The sequence below is a fragment of the Leucoraja erinacea genome, chromosome 10 (genome assembly GCF_028641065.1).
Source record: "Leucoraja erinacea ecotype New England chromosome 10, Leri_hhj_1, whole genome shotgun sequence".
In the NCBI taxonomy this organism is placed as follows: Eukaryota; Metazoa; Chordata; class Chondrichthyes; order Rajiformes; family Rajidae; genus Leucoraja; species Leucoraja erinaceus.
This window is the reverse complement of record NC_073386.1, coordinates 50,883,685-50,904,828: the sequence shown is the minus strand read 5'-3', so window position 1 is coordinate 50,904,828 and position 21,144 is coordinate 50,883,685. Positions and strand designations below refer to the sequence as shown.

General features: G+C 43.3%; 1 protein-coding gene across 2 annotated transcripts in view; it reads right to left on the bottom strand.

Moving 5' to 3' along the window:
* itpa (inosine triphosphatase (nucleoside triphosphate pyrophosphatase)) overlaps positions 1-21,144 on the bottom strand; it is a 60,305-nt gene that overhangs the window by 3,028 nt on the left and 36,133 nt on the right. The window contains exons 2-7 of one of the 2 annotated variants that reach the window (XM_055642261.1): positions 20,976-21,063; positions 18,153-18,210; positions 17,997-18,061; positions 15,588-15,661; positions 6,186-6,217; positions 778-893 (exon numbers count right to left, since the gene is read on the bottom strand). In XM_055642261.1, the coding sequence (XP_055498236.1) occupies positions 778-893; positions 6,186-6,217; positions 15,588-15,661; positions 17,997-18,061; positions 18,153-18,210; positions 20,976-21,038 (408 nt within the window). In that variant the 5' untranslated portion in view covers positions 21,039-21,063. Of the gene's footprint in view, positions 1-777; positions 894-6,185; positions 6,218-15,587; positions 15,662-17,996; positions 18,062-18,152; positions 18,211-20,975; positions 21,080-21,144 lie in introns of those variants that run through there. The other variant, XM_055642260.1, reaches the window with a different exon arrangement.

The following is a 21,144-nucleotide window of genomic DNA, read 5'->3' as shown; positions in this document are numbered from 1 at the left end:
CCTTCAATCTTAAAGCCAATTTCATATCTAGCTCATCCTGGATCCCAAGCGATCTAACCTTCCAAACCATGTCAAGGTCTTACTAAAGACCATGTAGACAACATCTAAAGGCACTGACCTCAATCTTCTTGATCATCAAAGAACTCAGTCAAAGCGGTGATACACAATTCCCCACTCAAAGCCATGCTATCTCTATCTAATCAGTCCTTGCCTTTCCAAATACATGTAGACCTAACTTTCAGAATCCCTCCCAATGACTCACCAATATTAAGCTTTTCCTCACTGCTTTAGCCACCCTAGTCTTCCGGCACCTTACCCAAGGAAATCAGTATCAAATATCTCTGCCAGTGGCAACATGGTTTCTCCCTAGCTCCCCACAATGTCCCAGGATACATTTGATCGATTCCAGCGATGTATCTCCCTTCATGTTTTAAGATCTCCAGCACCTCCTCTTCTGTAGGGTGGACTATCTTCAAGATATTACTATTAACCTCAGTTCCCCAAGAACCATGTCTTTCTACACAGTAAATATAGATGAGAAATATTCACAACACTTCCTGTGCCTCCACAAAAGACCTGCATGTTGATATTTACAGAGCCCTACAGTGGGCCAATATCTCCTAATTTAGGATAAAGAATAAAGGCAAACTCCACAGTAATGGGAAGAAGATTGTTCACCTATTAGTGTCCCATAAAAAAACAAAGATAGTGCGGGCAGTTGTACTCTTTGCCAAGAGATTGTGGCCCTTCTCACACATCCCCTTTGTAAATACCTACCAGAGTCTTCCCTCGAAACAGCTTCACTGGATCTTCTGGATTTCCTGTGCTATATGCAAAGGTGCAGAGTGCATAAGCTGATTTGTCTTCAAAGCCTGCCAGCATTTTACACAAACCTGGAAAGAGATAACACTCCGAATGGTTCAAAGTAGCAGATGTTATTGTGAAACATGTTGCAAAGTCTTTCTGATCATGGCATCTTCTCCCAAATTAGAACTAATGAGTGAACGGATCCTTGAAGCTATAGGGTAGATTTTCCTAGGTCAAATACTTTCCTGGGACTCAGCCCAGTATGAAATACTGGAAGATTGTAAGCTTGCTTTCTTTAATATTTCATTTTTAGTTCCCAAAATAAAGGTCCTCGGAATTGTGATGGATTCTGGTGAAGATGGGATGAGATCATTTACACTGATCCAAGAGAACAGGAAATACACAAAGTGCTGGAGCAACTCAGCAGTTCAGGAAGCATCTCTGGAGAACACGGATAGATGACTGTTCAGGTCGGGACCCTTCTTCAGACTGCTATTTAAGAGATTTAAGCCAACTGGCACAAAAAAAAAACATACAAGGGGCGACAAGTAGAATTTGCCTGTAGAATATGTGTAGGAAGGAACTGCAGATGCTGGTTTAAACCAAACATATAGACACAAAATGCTGGAGTAACTCAGCGAGACAGGCAGTATCTCTGGAGAGAAAGAATGGGTGACGTTTCAGGTCGAGTCTGAAGAAGGGACTCGACCCAAAATGTCACCCATTCTCTCCAGAGTTGCTGCCTGTCCCGCTGTTACTCCAGCATTTTGTCTATCTTTAGAATCTACTTTATGTTCTAATGGCATTGCCCAGAGGAATGGTACAAGAAAATGCTATATCTTTAAAAGAGTTGAAGAATAGTGGAGTTATCAGGTGGCGCCACGCATGGCTGCCTTGCCAGCAGTCTGTCCGTCATTTAACCCTTTTGTTATTTTTTAGTGTTAAAAGTATGTTTTATAAGGTTTTGTGGTCTTTTTTATGTGAGGGATGGGGGGAAAGAAAGAGGGGAAACCGTTTTCTCAGTCGCTTCCTGGTCGGAGATGTGTCTTTTCTCTGGGTCGCACCTTCGCCCCCTCTTCTCGGTCTACCACCTGGATTGGGGCGGCCTTTCCCGCCGGAGACCGACCAGAGCTTCAGCAGCGGCTCAGCACTGAATCCCATCATGGAGCGGGCGATGCCTTACCAAGGATCGCCGTGTGGAGCTCCGGAGTGTTGGGCCACCTGCTTTAACATCGTGGGGCTGTGGTCTGCGGAGCTCCCAGCCACGGGCGGCGTTGACTTTACCATCGTGGAGTCCTGGGATCCTTTGCCGGGGATCGCCAGCGTTGAATCTCCGTCCAGCCCGGCCTGTGGACTTCGGGAGCCGCGGTCTCCGGTAAGAAGTGGCCGATTCAGGAACTGCAAGCCACTGAGAATGTTCTTCCGTTCCGACGTCGGAATTTCATCATCCCGGCGAGAGGGCCTGAAACATCGGGCCGCCCATAGCGGCGACTGCGGAGGGCTCAATGGCCCCGGCCAATGGTGAACAAAGAGGAAGTGGACTGAACTTTATTGCCTTCCCTCACAGTGGGAAACGTTGATTCCGCGGTGTGGGGATGTTCATGTTAAATCCTATATTGTGTTGTGTTCTTTTATTTGTATGGCTGTATGGTAACTAATCTCACTGCACCAATTGGTGCATGTGACAATAAATGTAACTTGAACTTGAGTTTGCACATTCTCCCTGTGACCGCATGTGTTATCCCCAGGTGTCCCTGGTTTCCTCCCATATCCCAAAGACATGTAGGTTGGTAGGTTAATTGGCTTCTGTAAAATGCCCGTAGCATGTAGGATGCAAAAGTGAGATAATATAGAACTAGTGTAATGGTGATTGATGGTTGGCATGGACTCAGTGGGCCAAAGGGCCTGTTTCCATGCTGCATCTCTAAACTAAACTAAGACCAATTATCCTGACTGATTGCTCCCAAACAACTACTTTCTAGTCCAAAACCTTTGTTATCACCATCCTTCATCCCAGCATAGACCAGATCACCTATCAAGACACGAAATAGAACTCTAAATCTTTACTGCTTATCATCACATTATGTACTGCATTTAAAAGCAGCAACAGTGCCACATGCCTACAGAGACACATATTTACTTTTGTTTAGAGATTGAGGGGTCATGGAAAGAGCGTTCACGTTGCAGCCCTGTTTTCATCAATCTTTCCACCACCAAGCACAAGAAGCACAACACCGACCCCATTGTATGCAGATGCCGAGAAGTGTGTTTAGCTCTGGCTGGACAATTTCTAGTCTTGTGTGTGGACTCGATAAGAAGAGATATAGAAACAGGCCCTTCAGCCCACCAAGTCCATGCTGTCAATCGATCACCCGTTCACACTAGTTCTATTTTATCCCACATTTCTCATCCACTCCCCACACACCCCACACGCAATCTACAGAAGCCAATTAACTTACAAACCCCAAAAGTCAGGATCAAACACGGGTCTCTGGCGCTGTGAGGTAAAGCCCAACTGCTCTGAACAGTTCAGATAAAGTCGATTGAAAATGTAAAGAATTAGCTTGTTTTGCTCAAGAGTACTAGGAGCTGTTGAATCCACACAGGTAAAAGTGAATCGAGATACAACAGTGATCTGATTGAATAATGGAACACAACCAATGGGTTAAATGTTCTAATGGAGAGACAGATTTTGCAGTGAAGCAGTGAAAGCTTGAAGACAGGTCCCAACTCAAAACATCGCCTATCCATGTTCTCCAGAGATACTGCCTGACCTGCGAAGTTACTCCAGTACTTTGTCTATTTTTTTTTGTTGAATGTTCTACACAGACTGTTTCCAGTTGTGGGAGAGTTTAGGACCAGAGGGCGCAGCCTCAGAATAAAAGGACGTACCTAGAGAATGGAGCTGAGGAAGAATTTTTTACCCAGAGGATGGTGAATTTGAAGAATTCATCGCCACAGACAGCAGTGGTGAATGTTAAATTTGTGCTTATTGTGTGTTTTTGTTATATGTATGACTGCAAGGCAACTAAATTTCGTTCAGACCAAAAGGTCCAAATGACAATAAAGGATAGTTTGACTTTAGTGGAGGTCAAGTCAATGGGTATTTTTAAAGCAGAGTTGGATAGGCTCTTGATTAGCAAGGATGTCAAAGGTTACGGGGAGAAAGCAGCAGAATGGGGTTGAGAGGTAAAAATAGCTGAGCCATGATCGAATGGCAGAACAGACCCGATGGGCCAAATGGCCCAATTCTGATCCTGGGTTTTATGAACATATTTGATCTGCAAAACCAATGATATAATCCGCTTCACTGCAAGAAAACAGTGAAGAGTTTGAGCAATCTTAAAAGTCCAAGGTTGTGATGTTTTGAATCACAAGCCAGTCAAGTCTATTTCAATTACTTCTCCATCACTGCAAGGGACGCAAGCAAATCCGTTCACAAATATTTCTGGGCAGCTGAAGCGCTGGATTTGAATCACACCTCTGACAAGCTCTTGTAAAGTAGTACGGCTGATGGTTATGGAGCAGACCATCTCTCTCTCTTAGTTGGAGGAGGATATGAGCTGGCAAACTGTCTGGAAAAATATACAGAGGCAGAAGAAAGAAAAAACTGAAAACACATTATCTGTCGATATATTTTAACTGCATACTGGAGCGGAGTCTGCTGTAAAATTCTACTGCAGTTATTAAGAGCAGAGAGCAAAAAATGTATATTTTATAAAGGCCCTGCTTCTACGGCCAGTTTCATTAACAAATCTGAGATTTCCAACTCATTCTTCGCACATCAATTATCTATACACTGGGTATTTCACACAAAGGGTGATGGGATAATGGAACGAGCTGCCAGTTGAAGCAGGTACAATAACAACATTTAATAGACACTGGGTAGGAAATATTTAGAGGGATTTGAGCCAAATGTGGGTAAACGGGACCAGTATAGATAGGGCATCTTGGCCAGCATGGATGAGTAGGCCCTAAGGTCTCGTTTCCTTGCTCTATGACTTTAACTGAAAAGGTGAGAGCAAGGGATCTTAGTCTTAGGATTAAATATCCTAAGACTAAGAGCTATCTAGAAGGGTTGTCTCTCTTTGGAGTTCTCCACCCCGATCGCTCTGTGGCTGCTCAGCAGAAGGGAATGTTCAGAACACTCGACTCTTGGACATTTACTGACGTGTGGATGGGGTTGGGAGAATATCAGCAAAGTTTTGCCACGATGTAACTGAACTTGAGGATAGTTTGAGTGGTTGACATCATGGCTCAGTCTGCGCCTGTATTATGTTTGGGCTGGCACCATCTTTAATCATTCAAAGGAATGAAAAGTAATCTAGACTGAACCCACGTTCTCCGTCCAAATCCTTTTCAATCATTTCTCTCAATCTGTTAAACTCTTTCAATTAAGGAGACAGATTGTTGAACCATTTTCAAATGTCAAATGGTTCATGATTTCCATTACCTTCTTACCCATTGCTACAATTTGCACCATCAACAACGTTTAATAGACATTTCATATGTTCATAAGTCATGGGAGTAGAGTTAGGCCATTCGGCCCGTCGAGTCTACTCCGCTATTCAATCATGGCTGATCTATCTTTGCGTCTTTGTATTGTTGTATTGTATTGTATTCAAATTTATTGTCATTGTCTCAATTTGAGACAACGAAATGAATTTTCCTTACAGGCAGTATCATTAAAAAAAATCACAAAGAAATTATAAAAATAAATAATAAATAAATAATAAAACATATTAAAAATAAAATTGAAATTGAATTAACATTTTTTAAAAAAGCACAAATACAGAAGTCCACGACACAACATAACATAAATGGCACCCAGGTGAGGACGGCACCATAGTCCAGCCAGCCTCCCCTCCGTGTTCATCCGTGGACGGGGCCTTCCAAGCACCCGCAGTCGCCGCCCCGGGTGGCCCGATGTTCAGGCCCTCACGCCGGGCTGGTGGAACGTCTCAACCCCATTCACCTGCCTTTTGATGCCATTGACACCCCTACTAATCAAGAACCTGTCAATCTCCACTTTAAAAATACCCAAAGACTTGGCCTCTATAGATGCCTGTGGCAATGAATTCCAGACATTCCCCACCCTCTGACTAAAGAAATTCCTTATCTCCTTTCTAAAGGCAAGTCCTTTTATTCTGAGGCTGTGCCCTCTGGTCCTAGACTCTCCCACTGGTGGAAACATCCTCTCCACATCCACTCAATAGCCTTTCACTATTCAGTAAGTTTCAGACATTTGGATTGGTACATGGACAAGAAAGCTTTAGAGAGATATGTGTCTAGGTTAGATGGGGCATCACGATCGGCATGGACGGGTTGGGCCGAAGAGTCTCTTTCCCATCTGCTAGACTTTATAACTCAACACTTACCTTCAGGTCGCAACTTTGTCAGGAACCATTTTCTAGACGGTGATGGTGGGAAAGAAAAAGTTTGTTATTTAGAAATATTAATGAATCATAAGATCCTCTATTTATTTAGACTGCTTATCACTGATTCCCAAAACTCTACTGCTGCCGGACTGTGCAAAAAACTAAAAGCCAAAAGTCCCGAGTGCAACCAACGCGGTCCATATTTTAGTTGGATCATAGCATCACGATTACCATTACTGAGACTATCGTCCAGTCTAGATTTATGTAATTAAACTAATTCCGCTCCCTGCATGAGCGTAATTCCCGACACCCTTTCCCATGGACCCACTAAGCCCTGGGAAGCCATATTTGCCTCTTCACTCGCCAAACTCCTAAGATTTTAAAGCCCCTTAAATACTCTGTCAGAGCACAGCAATCTCGAGTTTCAACTTGTGTTTATACATTTCCATCAATGGACTTGGTTATCTTTTACTTTGCAAAGTTGGGTTTAGGTTTATTATTGTCGTGTGTAACGAGGCACAGCGAAAAGCATTCGATCCAAACAGAAAAGTCTACACATAAATGCAATCAAGCCAAACCCAAGTACAAAGGGGAAGATACAGAATGCAGAATACAGTTCCCAGTGTTGTAATGCATCAATAATGTATTTTCCAATAACAGGTTACCCAAAACTGCAAAGTATACAGGCACAAATACGGGAATTATTCAGCGGGTCAGCATCCCTGGAGATGATTGATAGGCAACATTTTGAGTCTGAACCCTTCTTTAAACAGGGTCCGGACTCAAAACGTCACCTATCCACGTTCGCCAGGAATGCTACCCGACCCTCGGAGTTATTCCAGCATTGTGTCTTTCGTTGGTAAACCAGCATCTGCAGTTCCGCGTTTCTGCAAATGATACACCTTAACATCTTAATGTCTTCTCTTTCCTTCGACGCTGTGCCCTAAAATTCTATTGCCTTCTGTTCTATTTTTTTCTACCTCCACTTCTAAGGATTCTCTCCATTCACCCAAATTTTTCCCAAACACAACTTCATCACCACTCATATTTGGCGATTGAGCTGCCTTTACCACTGATGAACATATTTGCTAACTCTTACAGACAGATGACAAGCAGCAACATTTCCTGCTGTCAGTTTACATTAGATTCAAACCTGTTAAATTCTTGCTTTTAGTATATGCACCTAGTACCGACTCCTGTGTTTGACATTTCTAACCTACTCAGTATTAATACCCATTAGTCATAACTCTGTACATGTTAGTCATGTAACTTTATATCCCCATTGATCTTCTTGTAATTCCACTATGATTTGTGACAAACCTTGCAAAACAGCAATATATAGATCTATAGATGCTGCTGCACCCGCTGAGTTTCCCCAGCACTTTTGTCTACCTTCGTTTTTCCAGCATCTGCAGTTCCTTCTTAAACATCTCAAACCATTACTTATTTTGAATTCAGATTGCCTCTCTAATTGGTTAATTTACAATTCTAGTACTTCAAAAAGGTTTCCCATCATTAGACCATGGTCTCAAATGTTATGATTTATGTGTCATACAGCACAGAAATAGGCCCTTCTGCGCAACTTGCCTATGCTGACCAAGATGTTCCATGTACACTAGTCTCACCTTCCCGCATTTGGCCCACATCACTCTAAACCTCTCCTATCCATGTACCAGCCAAAATGTCTTTCAAGTATTATTATAGTACCCATCTCAACTACCTCCTCTGGCAGCTCATTCCATATAGCCAACACCCTAACATAGAAAATAGATGCAGGAGGCCATTCGGCCCTTTGAGCCAGCACCGCCATTCAATGTGATCATGGCTGATCATCCCCCATCACTAACCTGTGCCTGCCTTCTCCTCATATCCCTTGACTCCACTAGCACCTAGAGCTCTATCTAACTCTCTTAAGTCCATCCAGTGACTTGGCCTCCACTGCCCTCTGTGGCAGGGAATTCCATAAATTCACAACTCTCTGGGTGAAAATTTTTTTTCTCACCTCAGTCTTAAATGATCTCCCCTTTATTCTAAGACTGTGGCCCCTGGTTCTGGACGGCCCAACATTGGGAACATTTTTCCCGCAACTAGCTTGTCCAGTCCTTTTATAATTTTACATGTTTCCATAAGATCCCCCTCATCCTAAACTCCAGTGAATACAAGCCTAGTCTTTTCAATCTTTCCTCATATGACAGTCGCGCCATCCCAGGGATCAATCTCGTGAACCTTCGCTGCACTGCTTCAATCACCCTCTGTGAAAAAGTTTCCCCTCAGCTTCCCATTAAATCTTTACCTTCTCATCTTAAACCCATGTCCTCTTGTCTTTGGTTACACAACTCTGTGTAAAAGACTGTGCATTCAGGCTCAGAATAAAGGGACGTACCTTCAGAATGGAGACGAGGAGGAATTTCTTTAGAGGTGAATTTGTGGAATTAATTGCCAGAGATGGTTGAGGGGCCAAGTCATTGGGTATTTTTAAGTGGAGATTGACCGGCTCTTGTTTAGCAGAGGCGTGAAAGGTTATGGGGAGAAGAATGGGGTTGAGAGGGAAATATGGATCAGCCATGATTAAATGGCAGACCAAGCTCAATGGGCTGAGTGGCCGAACTATGTCCTACGATCTTATGAAACAAAAAGTTTTCACCAGATCTCAGTTCGCATGACAATAATAACCCGAATCAATGATTCATGGTTCACCAAAACTACGATCTGCTTACTTTAGAAACACAGTGATGAAAGTTCAGGATTTGGTAAACATATTTTCACATTTTCATAATGACGAGTTAAAATATGATTGGAACTCAAAACCTGATCTTAAAATGAGAAATACAGATGCCACTAAGTATTTTGTTATTTTAAGCACAAATGAAAGTCTAAACCCGACCGCACCCCCCCCTCCCCCGGAGATTGGCCGGTAGACCAAGGAATGAAAGAATGATTCAGTTTTTTCTCCAGCATATATCTGGACCACAGAAAACGGGGTGCGAATGAAAACGGTCTTCCTATTGATTAATGGAGCTGAAGGTTTGAGGCAAGAGCAGAGGGAATCCGAAGATCTTGGTTTAAGGGACTGGGTGTCCTACTGTTTAATCTCTGGGACCTACACACAAATTCAGAGCAGATTCATAGCAGTCCTTTAAGAAATTCATAGTCGTAGAGTTATGTACCATAGAAACAAGCCCAATTTGTCTGGGCTGACCAAGCTGGCATACTGGGGTAGTCTTATTTGTCTGCATTTGGCCCATATCCTTCTAGACCCTTCCTGGCCATACATCTGCCCAAATGTCTTTCAAAAGTCGTAATTAAATCTGCTTCTAGAACTTCTTCTGGAAGTGCGTTCCAGTTTCGGGTTAGCTTCTGAGTGAAAAGGTGGTTCTCAAACTCCCTCGCCTCTCACTTTAAGCCCATGGCCTCCAGTTTTAGAATCCTCTACACAAAATAGACTGAGTGTTCACTTCATCCAAGGTCCTCATGAACATGTACACTTTAATGAGTCATCCCTCAGGCCCTCACATTCCAAAGGAAAAAAGTCCCAACTTAATCAGCCTCTCACTAACTCAAACCCTCAAGTCCAAGCAACATTCTGGTGACACAAGGAACTGCAGCTGCTGGGAATCTTAAACAAAACACAAAGTGCTGGAGGAGCTCAGCTGGTCAGGTAGCATCTCTGGAGAGGAATGGACCGGTAACGTTTTGGGTGGGTAAATATCTCCAGATTGGAGTTGAGGGCAGGAGGGGAGAAAGCTGGAAGTGAGGTGGGGGCAAGGCAACCCCTGGCAACCCCTAACATCCTGATGAATCCTTTCCGCACACTGGCGCAGTGGTAGAGTTGTTGCCTTACAGCACCAGAGACTCAGGTTCGATCCTGACTACGGGTGGTATCTGTACAGAGTTTGTACGTTTGTCCCGTGACCTGCGTGGGTTTTCTCCGGGATCTCCAGTTTCCTCCCACACTCCAAAGACATACAGGTTTGTAGGCTAATTGGCTTGGTGTAATTTTAAATTGTCTCTAGTGTGTGTTAATGCTAGTGTGTGCTGGGATAATGTTAGTGTGTGGGGATCGCTGATCGGCACGGACTTGGTGGGCCGAAGGGCTCGTTTCTGCGCTAACTGCAGACGCTGGAAAAATCAAACGTTGACAAATAAATGCTGGAGAAACTCAGCGGGTGAGGCAGCATCTGTGGAGAAAAGGAATAGGCGACATTTCGGGTCGAGACCCACTCCAAACTAAACTAATTCAGGGAAAGTCGCAAGGTAGCTGGCATACAAAGATCTCTGTCACCCAAACAGTATGAAGGGTATGCAATTTAGAAAATGATCCAGTATGTATGATCATCCTCTCACATTTGCTGGGGCAATATGTACAGCAGAGAGAGGCCAGTGCAAGATAACAGGTCAAATTGTGTACCTGCTTTAAACATTTAACTTCCGCATACAAGACTCATTGACATTATACAGTTGGGGAGGAAATATTATGATAATTCTTTTTATTTACATCTTGTGGCTTAGATACTAACACAACTTCACTTTGAATGCCAGCAGCAATACATTATGCACACATCAAGAATAAACTCTCCTTACTCCACCCCAAGGTGCAAAGATCCCATAGCGAGCAAGATAGATCACTCGACGAAAAAGACGTATGGGCAGATCCATGGGTAAATTTTCGGCCCCATTTCCGTAACCTGATTCCGTCTCCGCCATCTTTGTACGCCATAGCGGAGCAAATATACTAGTGCGGAGACAGAAGCCGGTTACGGAAACACCCTTGTAAAAATCAAACATCTTTGGTAAGAATCTTCTCATTTTCTTTCTGCCTCTCTGCCACAATAAAAAGCAAAAATATGCCTATGTTCCTTCCACAGCGTGTGGGGAGTCTGGCTCGGATCAGCACGGCTGGGACGCCAGGGTAAAGTTGCGGGGAGGTTTGCAATGTATTTTTATGTAATGTTGTACCTTGTCTGGGCTGTCCGAAATAAAGTTTATCATTATATATACAAATCTGGAGAAATATAAATATATATATATTATGATTATATACATCTATATCACATTCATATATGTGTGTATGTGTGTCTTTCCCACACAATCTGATCAGTTTTATGGTCGCTGAATAAAACCATCCTTAAGTTATACACCGTTTTTTAATCTAGCGCAAAATAAATTTTATTTTGTTAAATACTTAATTTAATTTAGATAACCCCACCATTACAGACAGATCTCATTCCACTCTGGCTATTGGGAAGACCAGGCCCATTTTATTGTTGAAAAATAATTCCATAGACCCAAAACAAAATCACAGGAACATTAAGGAACATTCCAAGAGCAGAGCAACTGGAATCTTCATATTGCTATTGTTTTCCAAATACCGCAGTTGTGAACAGTGTGATTAGATAAATTACTGAGTGCAAGAGTAATACAAAAATCAACTCAAACACAGCACATATGCCATTTAAAAAGAAAAGCTTTTAAAAAAAACATTAAAAAAGATAATTACCAGAATCATAATTTGTTAACATAATAATCTTTAACAACATTTTTCAGAATTATGATTGAACAATTATGAATCTAACCCTATATCACACACGGAAAGTTCCCCCGCAACGCTGATTACATTGCGAGAGGGATATACAAAGTCGGGTCGGGTTACTGAAATGGAGGAAGAAATGGCCCACGTTCAGCTCCGTTGCATACTACATGGTCAGCCCATTGCATTTAGCAGGGGTGGACTATCTTGCTCGCTATTGGATCTTTGCTAAGATGTCAGGAGTGGACGTGAAAGTGGGATAACACAGAACAGGTGTGAGCAGGTGATCTACAGTCAGCATGGGCTCGGTGGGCTGAAGGAGTGTTTCCATGCTGTATCTCAAACTAAAGCAAAACTATCTTCTGATACCTGTCTAATTACTCTCCCTCACCTCTCTACCAGCTATCCTGCCTCTGTACTCTGTTGTTGCAGGGACTCGACTCTCCCTAAACCCAAGCAAAAGCCCATTGATCGATTGCATACACATTTTGAGAATCAATACAAAAGATGATACACAGCAGGGTGGAGCAACGGGAAGAGTTACTGCCTCGCAGCGTCAGAGACACGGATTAAATCCTGACTTCAGGTGTCGTCAGTGTACCGATTGTACATTCTCCGTGACCACATGAATTTCTTCCGGGTGCTCCGGTTTCGACCCACATCCCAAAGACATGCCAGTTTGTGGGTTATTTGCCTTTTGTAAATTGCCCCAAGAGTGCAGGGAGTGGTTGTAAACGTGGGATAAGATAGAACTAGTGCAAAAGTGTGATCGTTGATCAGCACGAATCATCTAGCCTGTTTCAATGCTGTGTCTCTATAGAGAAAATGGCAAAGTCCCAATTGATTTCTTCCCAAGGAGTCATTTTAATATAAGTGTTTCTCCCTCGTTCCGGATTCATGCAACAGACATCTTCCATCTCCAATCCTTTTGGCATTTTAAACATCTTAATTCGGGAGCCTCTTGCATACACACCCCACCTTGTTCATGGCAAGGGTCAACTGGTGCTATTCGGCACCCTTGGATCCATATCCCAGGGCTGCAGATCTTTCCAAAGCCCAGGCTGAAAATCAGCAAACTCAGCACAAATGCAAGCCCAGCCAAAGTCTTGTAAATGTGTTCAAAACAAGTTCCATGGCAATTACATCCTTCACTGACAGGACACTGGATGTTCTCTCGGGAAGCATTCTTGAACTGTAGTCAAAGTAAAGAACACAATCTAATTCCCTCCAGCCAACTCATACTTCATAATTACTGATGGGTTCCAGTACAATATGCCACCATGCCTTTATTACTATTTCTTCTGCTGTTGCCGTCTTCAAACAAGAGTGGCCCATTTATCATGACTGCATTGCAGGTTTAGTAATTAATATATAGAACACAAAGTGCTGGTGTAACTCAGCCGGTCAGGCAGCATCTGTGGAGGACATGGATAGGCCACATTTCGGGTTGGGTCCCTCCGCAGATGCCACTGGCCAAGCACCATTAATTTTTTTTAAAGTTTAGTTTAGAGATACAGCGCGGAATCAGGCCCTTCGGCCCACCGAGTCCGTACTGACCAGCGATCCTCACACATTAACACTACCTTGCAAACACTAGGGCCAATTATTTTACATTTATATCAAGCCAATTAACCTACAAACCTGCACGTCTTTGGAGTGTGGAGGGAACCGAAGGTCTCAGCGAAAACCCACAGGTCACGGAGAGAACGTACAAACGCAGTGCAGACAGCACCCGTTGTTAGGATCGGACCGGGGTCTCTGGCGCTGTCAGGCAGTCGCTCTACCGCTGCATCATCGTGCCCCCACAAGGTCCCGGTGACCACAGTTCCATGTATCTTTCCATGTAATTAATGTCTGGCCCAATTAATAAGCCCCATGATCAGACAATTACTTATTAACTGTTGGAAAGAAGTTGTATCTTTTAGGCAATCGAGAATATATAGTACTACAAGGAAACAAGCCCCTCAGTCCACCAGGGCCACACCAACCATCCATCCTATGTTATCCCACTTTTCATCCATTCTCTGCACACTAGGGGCAATTTACAGAGGCCAATTACCTTACAACCACACACATCTTTGGCTTGTGGGTGGAAACCGGGGCACCTGGAGGAAACCCACGCATTCACAGGGAGAACATGCAAACTCTGTGCACACAGCACCTGAGGTCAGGATTGAACCCAGGTCTCTGGTGCTGAGCAGTAGCTCTACCAGTTACACTATTGTACCACCCGATATCTTGTGATATCTCATGGGTAGAAACAATTAATTGAATAGGTATCAAATCATGAAGAGGTGTAACCACATGTACTATACATGTCTATTTATACTCTAGGCAGTCAGCTATAAATTATTTTTTTAATATTGTCAACTGAAGCGGGTGTGAAATGTGTGTGAAATGTCTGCCACCCAGTGGCAACATCCAGTAGTGTGTCACATCGCAAACGGGTTCAACATAACCCAAACATTGAGAAAGATAATGAGCACTTTAGTCAGTTGGACCTGAACAAACTTAATGTTCAACACAATAAAATCCCTGGTTTCCCACAAATGTGCCTTCTAATCCATAACAAACCAGTGAAATTATAGCGCCATAGGCCCTGTCACCCAACTTGCCCACACCGGCCAACATGTCCCATCTCCACTAATCCCTTATGTTTTTTGCCATGGGACCTATAAACAAGTCAGTCTGAAGAAGGGTCCCGACCTGAAACGCTGCCTGACCGATCACTCCTTAGATGCTAGGTACACAAAAAAGCTGGAGAAACTCAGCGGGTGCAGCAGCATCTATGGAGCGAAGGAAATAGGCAACGTTTTGGGCCAAAACCCTTCTTCAGACTGCTGCACCCGCTGAGTTTCTCCAGCTTTTTTTGTGTACCTTCGATTTTCCACCATCTGCAGTTCCTTCTTAAACACTCCTTAGATGCTGCCTGACATCGAGTTCTTCTCGCACTTTGCATTTTGTGCAAGATTCCAGCATCTTGTATCAACAAGTCATTAATGTAATGAGTGAATCAACTATGCAGTCTCATTAAAGCATAGATTAGCTGCTTGCCCGAGTGGATTCTTATTCTAAAAAGGCAAGGAAGTACTTACCAAGTTATTATAGATAGTGCCTAAAAATCTCAGACCTGCTCTACAAAATATTTGCTGAGAAAGATACATTTGCAAAATCGGATGCCACCAAGTTACTGGCTTCTCCCTCTTTTTGCACGCTGGAAATGTCAAATGCTAGAGGGCACCTTTAAGATACGAGGCGGACAGTCTAAAGGAGATACGCGAGGCAAGTGTTTCACCCCCGCACCCACCCACTGAGAGCCATAGATGACTAGATGAGGTGGTGGAAGGAGATTCCATATGAGCATTTGAGGCCTTTAGGTAGTCGCACGAACAGACAGACAATAGACAAGAGGTGTAGGAGTAGGTCATTCGGCCCTTCAACCCAGCGCCGCCATTCACTGTGATCATGGTTGATCATCCATAATCAGTACTCCATTCCTGCCTTCTCCCCATATCCCCTGACTCCGCTATCTTTAAGAGCTTGATCTTATGGAAGCCTACATACCACACATAGGAAGTCTTGAATTAATCAGAATTATGGTGAATTGAAGGGCCTGTCCCCATGATGTACTGCTCTGTGTAACAACTGAGTTTTGCCCTCGAGGACATTTTTGATTTTTGAAGGGTCCGTGAATACTGGTCTAGAACTCTGGAGATAATAAAGTGAAGGTTTGCAGAGCTCGCCAATTGCCCCAGCACAGACAAGACAGTCAATGCGGCATCCTTGGGCTATAGTGCACGCCAGTAAAAGTCTTACCATGCAGTAAATCTGCTGAATAGAGGAAACAATAAACGAAACAGCAACATGCAACTTACATGTATGGACCAGGAAGGCCACCCAGTGCATTAAAACACAGACATGTGTCTTCTACTATGACAGGTCCTTGGACCTAAAGGGATAAAGTTGCCATCTGTTAAATTTCACAAAACAAGTAGCTATACTCCAATGACCAAATTGGCTTTAGATCAGAATTCATTGACATTTGTTTATCGTAGCATAGAGCCCTCTAGAAGCATAGTTCGCTTACATAAAATAATCCTTATTGAACTTATGGGGTGGGAGATTGCAACCTTCACGTGGTCCGCCCTGTTTCAACCAATGCAATCAACCTGGCATGCACAATCAAATAAGATCAAATAGAACAAGTTGTCGTACAACTTTAGGCTGTGCACGCTATACGCAAGAACAAGATTGAACTTATAACATAAAAAAAGTAGCTATTCACCAAGGCAAAGTGGTATAGATAGTAGAGCTGCTACCTCACAGCGCCAGAAACCCGGGTTAGAATTTTGCTTTAACCCAAAATCATAAGACATCGGAGCAGAATTAGGTAATTGGGTCTTCTCTACCATTCGATCATGGCCGATCTATTTGTCCCTCTCAACCGCATTCTCCTTCCACCTCCCTGTAACCTTTGGCACATTTACTAAACAAAAAACGATCAATCTCCGCTTTAAAAATATGCAATAACTTGGCTTCCACGGCCGTGCGTGGCCATAAATTCCACAGATTCACCATCTGCAGTTCCGTGTTTCTAGACTATTTGGTGACTTTTTACCCCCCCTTCCGCAAACTCCGGATTATTAATAAAATGTTAATGTCACAACTGCCACAGTGGGGATTTGAACTTGGGGGGGGGTCTCTGGATTGTTCAATATAGATCTCTGGTTTACTTATACAGTAACGTAACTGGTGCACCAACCATTTCCGAAAACCCCAAGTATAGTGAAGACTGAGGAACAGATGACCTTTGCAGAACAGGACATGATGCAGGGAAGATCAAGGAAGAAAGAAAGGCAGTATAAAATTGATAATAGCATTAGATAAATGATATGAATCGAGGATATAGCATTGGAGTGATCGCGTGAAGGCAGATGTGATTAGATTAACCTGGCATCATGTCTGGCACGGACATTGTGGGCCAAAGGGCCTGTTCCTAAACTGTACTGTTCATCCATCATTCTAGGCAATAGACAATGGGTGCAGGTGTAGGCCATTCGGCCCTTCGAGCCAGCACCACCATTCAATGTGATCATGGCTGATTATCCCCAATCAGTACCCCATTCCTGCCTATTATGCAATGGAAGTTTGAATCTACTGTGGCTAAGAAAGTGAACTTTAGATCATTAAAGTGAATTCAGCTCCATAAAACCTTTGCTTGGCCTCATGTGGAATATTGCATGTAGTTCTGGTCACCCCAGGGGTAGTGGTGGAGGCAGATATGATAGTGGTGTTTAAGAGACTTTCAGATGGGCAAATCGGTGCAAGGAATAGAGGGATATGGATCAAGTACAGGTAAATGAGAATCAGTTTAACTTGGCATCATGTTTGGCACAAAGATTGTGGGCCGAAAAATTCATTCCTGTGCTGTACTGTTCCATGTTCTACGTTTTAAATAAATCTGGAACTATAGGTAAATTGAATGTCCATGGAGCAGCCGGAGTAACTATTAGATTGCTGCAAGAGACCACATGGTTCTCCAATATCCTTTAGAGAAGGACATCTGCCATTCTTATTCTGTCTGGCCTGTTCATGTTTGCAGGCCTAATCAACTCTTAACTATGAATAGACACACAATACTGGAGAACCTCAGCGGGACAGGCAGCATCTCTGGAGAGAAGGAATGGGTGACTTTTCGGGTCGAGATCCTTCTTCAGATGTTTCGACCCGAAATTCCTTCTCACCAGAGATGCTGCCTGTCCTGTCCAGTTACTGCAGCATTTTGTGCCGATCTTCAGTTTAAACCAGCATCTGCAAGAGGACATGATTTGAGAATTAAGGGACAAAAATTTAGGGGCAACATGATGGGGAACTTCTTTACTCAGAGAGTGGTCGCTGTGTGGAATGAGCTTCCAGTGGAAGTGGTGGAGGCAGGTTCGTTTTTATAATTTAAAAATAAATTGGATTGTTATATGGACGGGTAAGGAATGGAGGGTTACGGTCTGAGTGCAGGTATATGGGACTAGGTGGAGTAAGTGTTCGGCACGGACTAGAAGGGCCGAGATGGCCTGTTTCCGTGCTGTAATTGTTATATGGTTATATGCAGTTCCTTCCAACACAACTCTCAACTTTCCCTGAATGGAGGTAGCATTTCTGGATGTATAATCTGGCAGCATGACCATGTCACCCAAACATACAATTTCAAAAGCCCGCGCCCATGTGAAGGACTTCTCCAAAAGACAACACGAGAACAGATGATTAAAGTCTTTGTGATGAACACTTACCTCTTTGACCGCTTCCTGGCATTTCTTTATTGAAATTTCATCAGGTTCACCCTGGTACTCTGGTACTGGAGGAAAATGATTAAAAACACAAACGTCACATCTTCTAATTCTCATCAAGTGTTACAAATAAGGTCAAAAGAACAGGACGACACTTACAGTCAATCTTTTTGGGAACAAGTGTGAACGGGAACTGGTCACCTAGAATTTGAACAACCTGTAGGGGAAGAAGAAATAAAAAAAGATTTCAGGATTCCAGCAAACGAACACAAACCTCTGACACCCGTTCTAATCAAGAATCTATCTCCGCCTTAAATATATCCACTGACTTGGCCTCCATAGCCTTTTGTGGCATAGAATTCCATAGATTCACCACCCTCTGACTAAAGAAAGTCCTCCTCGTCTCCTTCCAAAAAGAACATCTGAGGCTATGATCTCTAGTCCTAGACTCTCCCACTAATGGAAACATCCTCTCTACATCCACTCTATCCAAGCTTTTCACTGTTCTGCATGTTTCAATGAGGTTCTCCCTCATTCTTCTAAACTCCAGTGAGTACAGGCCCAGTGGCATCAAACACTCATCCTATGTTAACCTACTCATTCCTGGGATCATTTTTGTAAACCTCCTGGACCCTCCCCAGAGCCAGCACATCCTTTCTCAGATATGGTGCCCAAAATTGCTCACAATATTCCAAATGCGGCCCGACCAGCGCCTTATAGAGCCTCGGCATTACATCAAAGATAGGCACAAAAAGCTTGAGTAACTCAGCAGAACAGGCAGCACCTCTGGAGAGAAGGAATGGGTGTTTTTTTAATACGTCCTCTCGAAATAAATGCTGGCATTGCGTTTGCTTTCTTTACTACTGATTCGACTTGCAGATTAGCTTTTTGGAAATCATATACCAGCACTCCCAAGTCCCTTTGCACATTTCTGGATTCTCTCCCCATTTGGAAAATAATCTACACCTTTATTTCACTCCCCTTTTCTCCTCAACTGATACCCTTGTTTCCTTTTCATTTCTGGTCTCTGTCCACCCATCTCCCAATCAAACTCCCCTCACCTGTATCCACCTATCACTTGCCAGGTTTTGTCCCACCCCCCACCTCTCTTTCCAGTTTCTCCCCACTACTAAAAAGTCTGAAGAAGGGTCCCAACATTAAATGTCCCCCATCCACATCCTCCAGAGATGCAGCCTGACCCACTGAGCTTTGTATTTTTTTAAAAACCAGCACCAGGAAAGAATAGAGATCCCCAGGTCCTCACCTTCCATGACAAATACCTCTACACCTTACGAAGCATCCTTCACAATTTCTGCCAGCTCCAACAAGATCCTGCTAAATACATGTATTCCTTTCACCACTCTGAAGGGATCATTCCTTTGGTTACTCTCTGGTACATTTTTCCAGTGTACTCAACCCTTTCAGAGTTTACAATCTGCTCAGCTTGATAATTGAGAAACCAAACCAATTAGATGATCACTTTTGGAAGAAACTAAAGCTTTAAAGCACATGCCAACATCCAGGAACAGGTTATTCTCCACTTATCAGTCTACTGAACAGTTCCCTCATAAGTTAAGAATGCAACCCTGATCTTCCAACCTACCTCATTGCAGTGCTTGCACTTTAAAAATAAATATCTGCACTTTCACTATAATTGTAACACTATATTCTGTACACTGCCAATTTATTTTGCACTGTTGTATTTGTGCATGGTCTGATTGTATTCATGCATAGTATGATTTGACTGCATGGTACAAAAATATTTCCGCAGTATCTCAGTACACGTGGCAACATTAAGTCAATAACAATGGCCATGTTCAGTTTTCAAGAACAATTGAACTTTCTCTGGCCTGCCACTTTAATTCTCCATCCCGGTCCCATCTTGATCTTTCTTTGGTCTCCTGCACAGTTACAACAGGACCAGTGGACATGTTGTCTTCCATTTGGACATGTTGCAGTTTTCCAGACTATGTATATGGAGTCTTTCAACTCTCTGAATCTTTTCAATCGTCTGTCTGTTGTCCTCGAGTTCAGCGTGATTATACATCATCTGATTAGATTGGATAGCGTGCAAAACAAAGGTTTTTACTGGACCTCAGTACACATGACAATAATAATCTTAAACATGTTCATGGGATCCCTATCCAATTGGGATAAATTGAGTCTGAAGACTCACCTATCCTTGTTGTCCAGAGATGCTGCCTGACCCGCCGAGTCACTCCAGCACTTTGTGTCTTTTTGTGATAAAAGAGTATCTGCAATTCCCTGTATCTCCGTGGGATAAATTGCTGTATGAGCATCTAGTGGCCTTTACATGATTCAAAACAATCGAAAATCTTCTTAAGACTAACAAATTGTCCCCAAACATTTGTCATTTTGAGTAGTCCCATCCATATATTGCATTGAGAAGTTTTACTAGGCGTTCAGCATTCCACCACACATTTTTCTTGAAATGTGTATCCAACACTGTGAAAATATAGTGCAACTGCAAAGCAATTAGAACAAATGAGAATAAACCAGTTGCTAAACACATTAACTCCCCCTCCCATACTGACCTTTCTGTCCTGGGCCTCCTCCAACTGTCAGAGTGAGGGTCAACGCCAATTCGAGGAACACCACCTCATATTTCGCTTGCGCAGTCACTTTCACTCCCTTGCCTCCTCACCGTGGTTCACTGTCCTACTAATTAATGTTTCTGATTGTACGCCTCGTTGTCACCTTCCCCCTAACTAACAATGAACCATTCTACATGTTCTTGATAGTCGTCTGCTTTGATCTAACATTGTCACACCTTACCCTTCCATATCTCAGGTCTCCCTCTCCCCTGAGGCTGAAGAAGGGTCGCGACCCGAAATGTCACCCATTCCTTCTCTCCGGAGAAGTCTGTCCCGTTGTCCCATTCCAGCATGTTGTGTCTATCTTAGGTGTAAACCACCACCTGCAGTTCCTTCCTGCATATTAGAATGAAATAACCCGACCCACCTCCTCCAATTTCTTAGCGTTACCAGTAACAAACACCACACTTCCAACGTGTTTGCCAGCCATCGTTGCCTTTAGCGGTGCTGCAGAGAGAGCAAAACGCTTCCGGGTGAGAGTAGGAAAAGGCCTCCGCTGATTGGTGGGCGTTCAATTTGCTACATTGCATCGACCT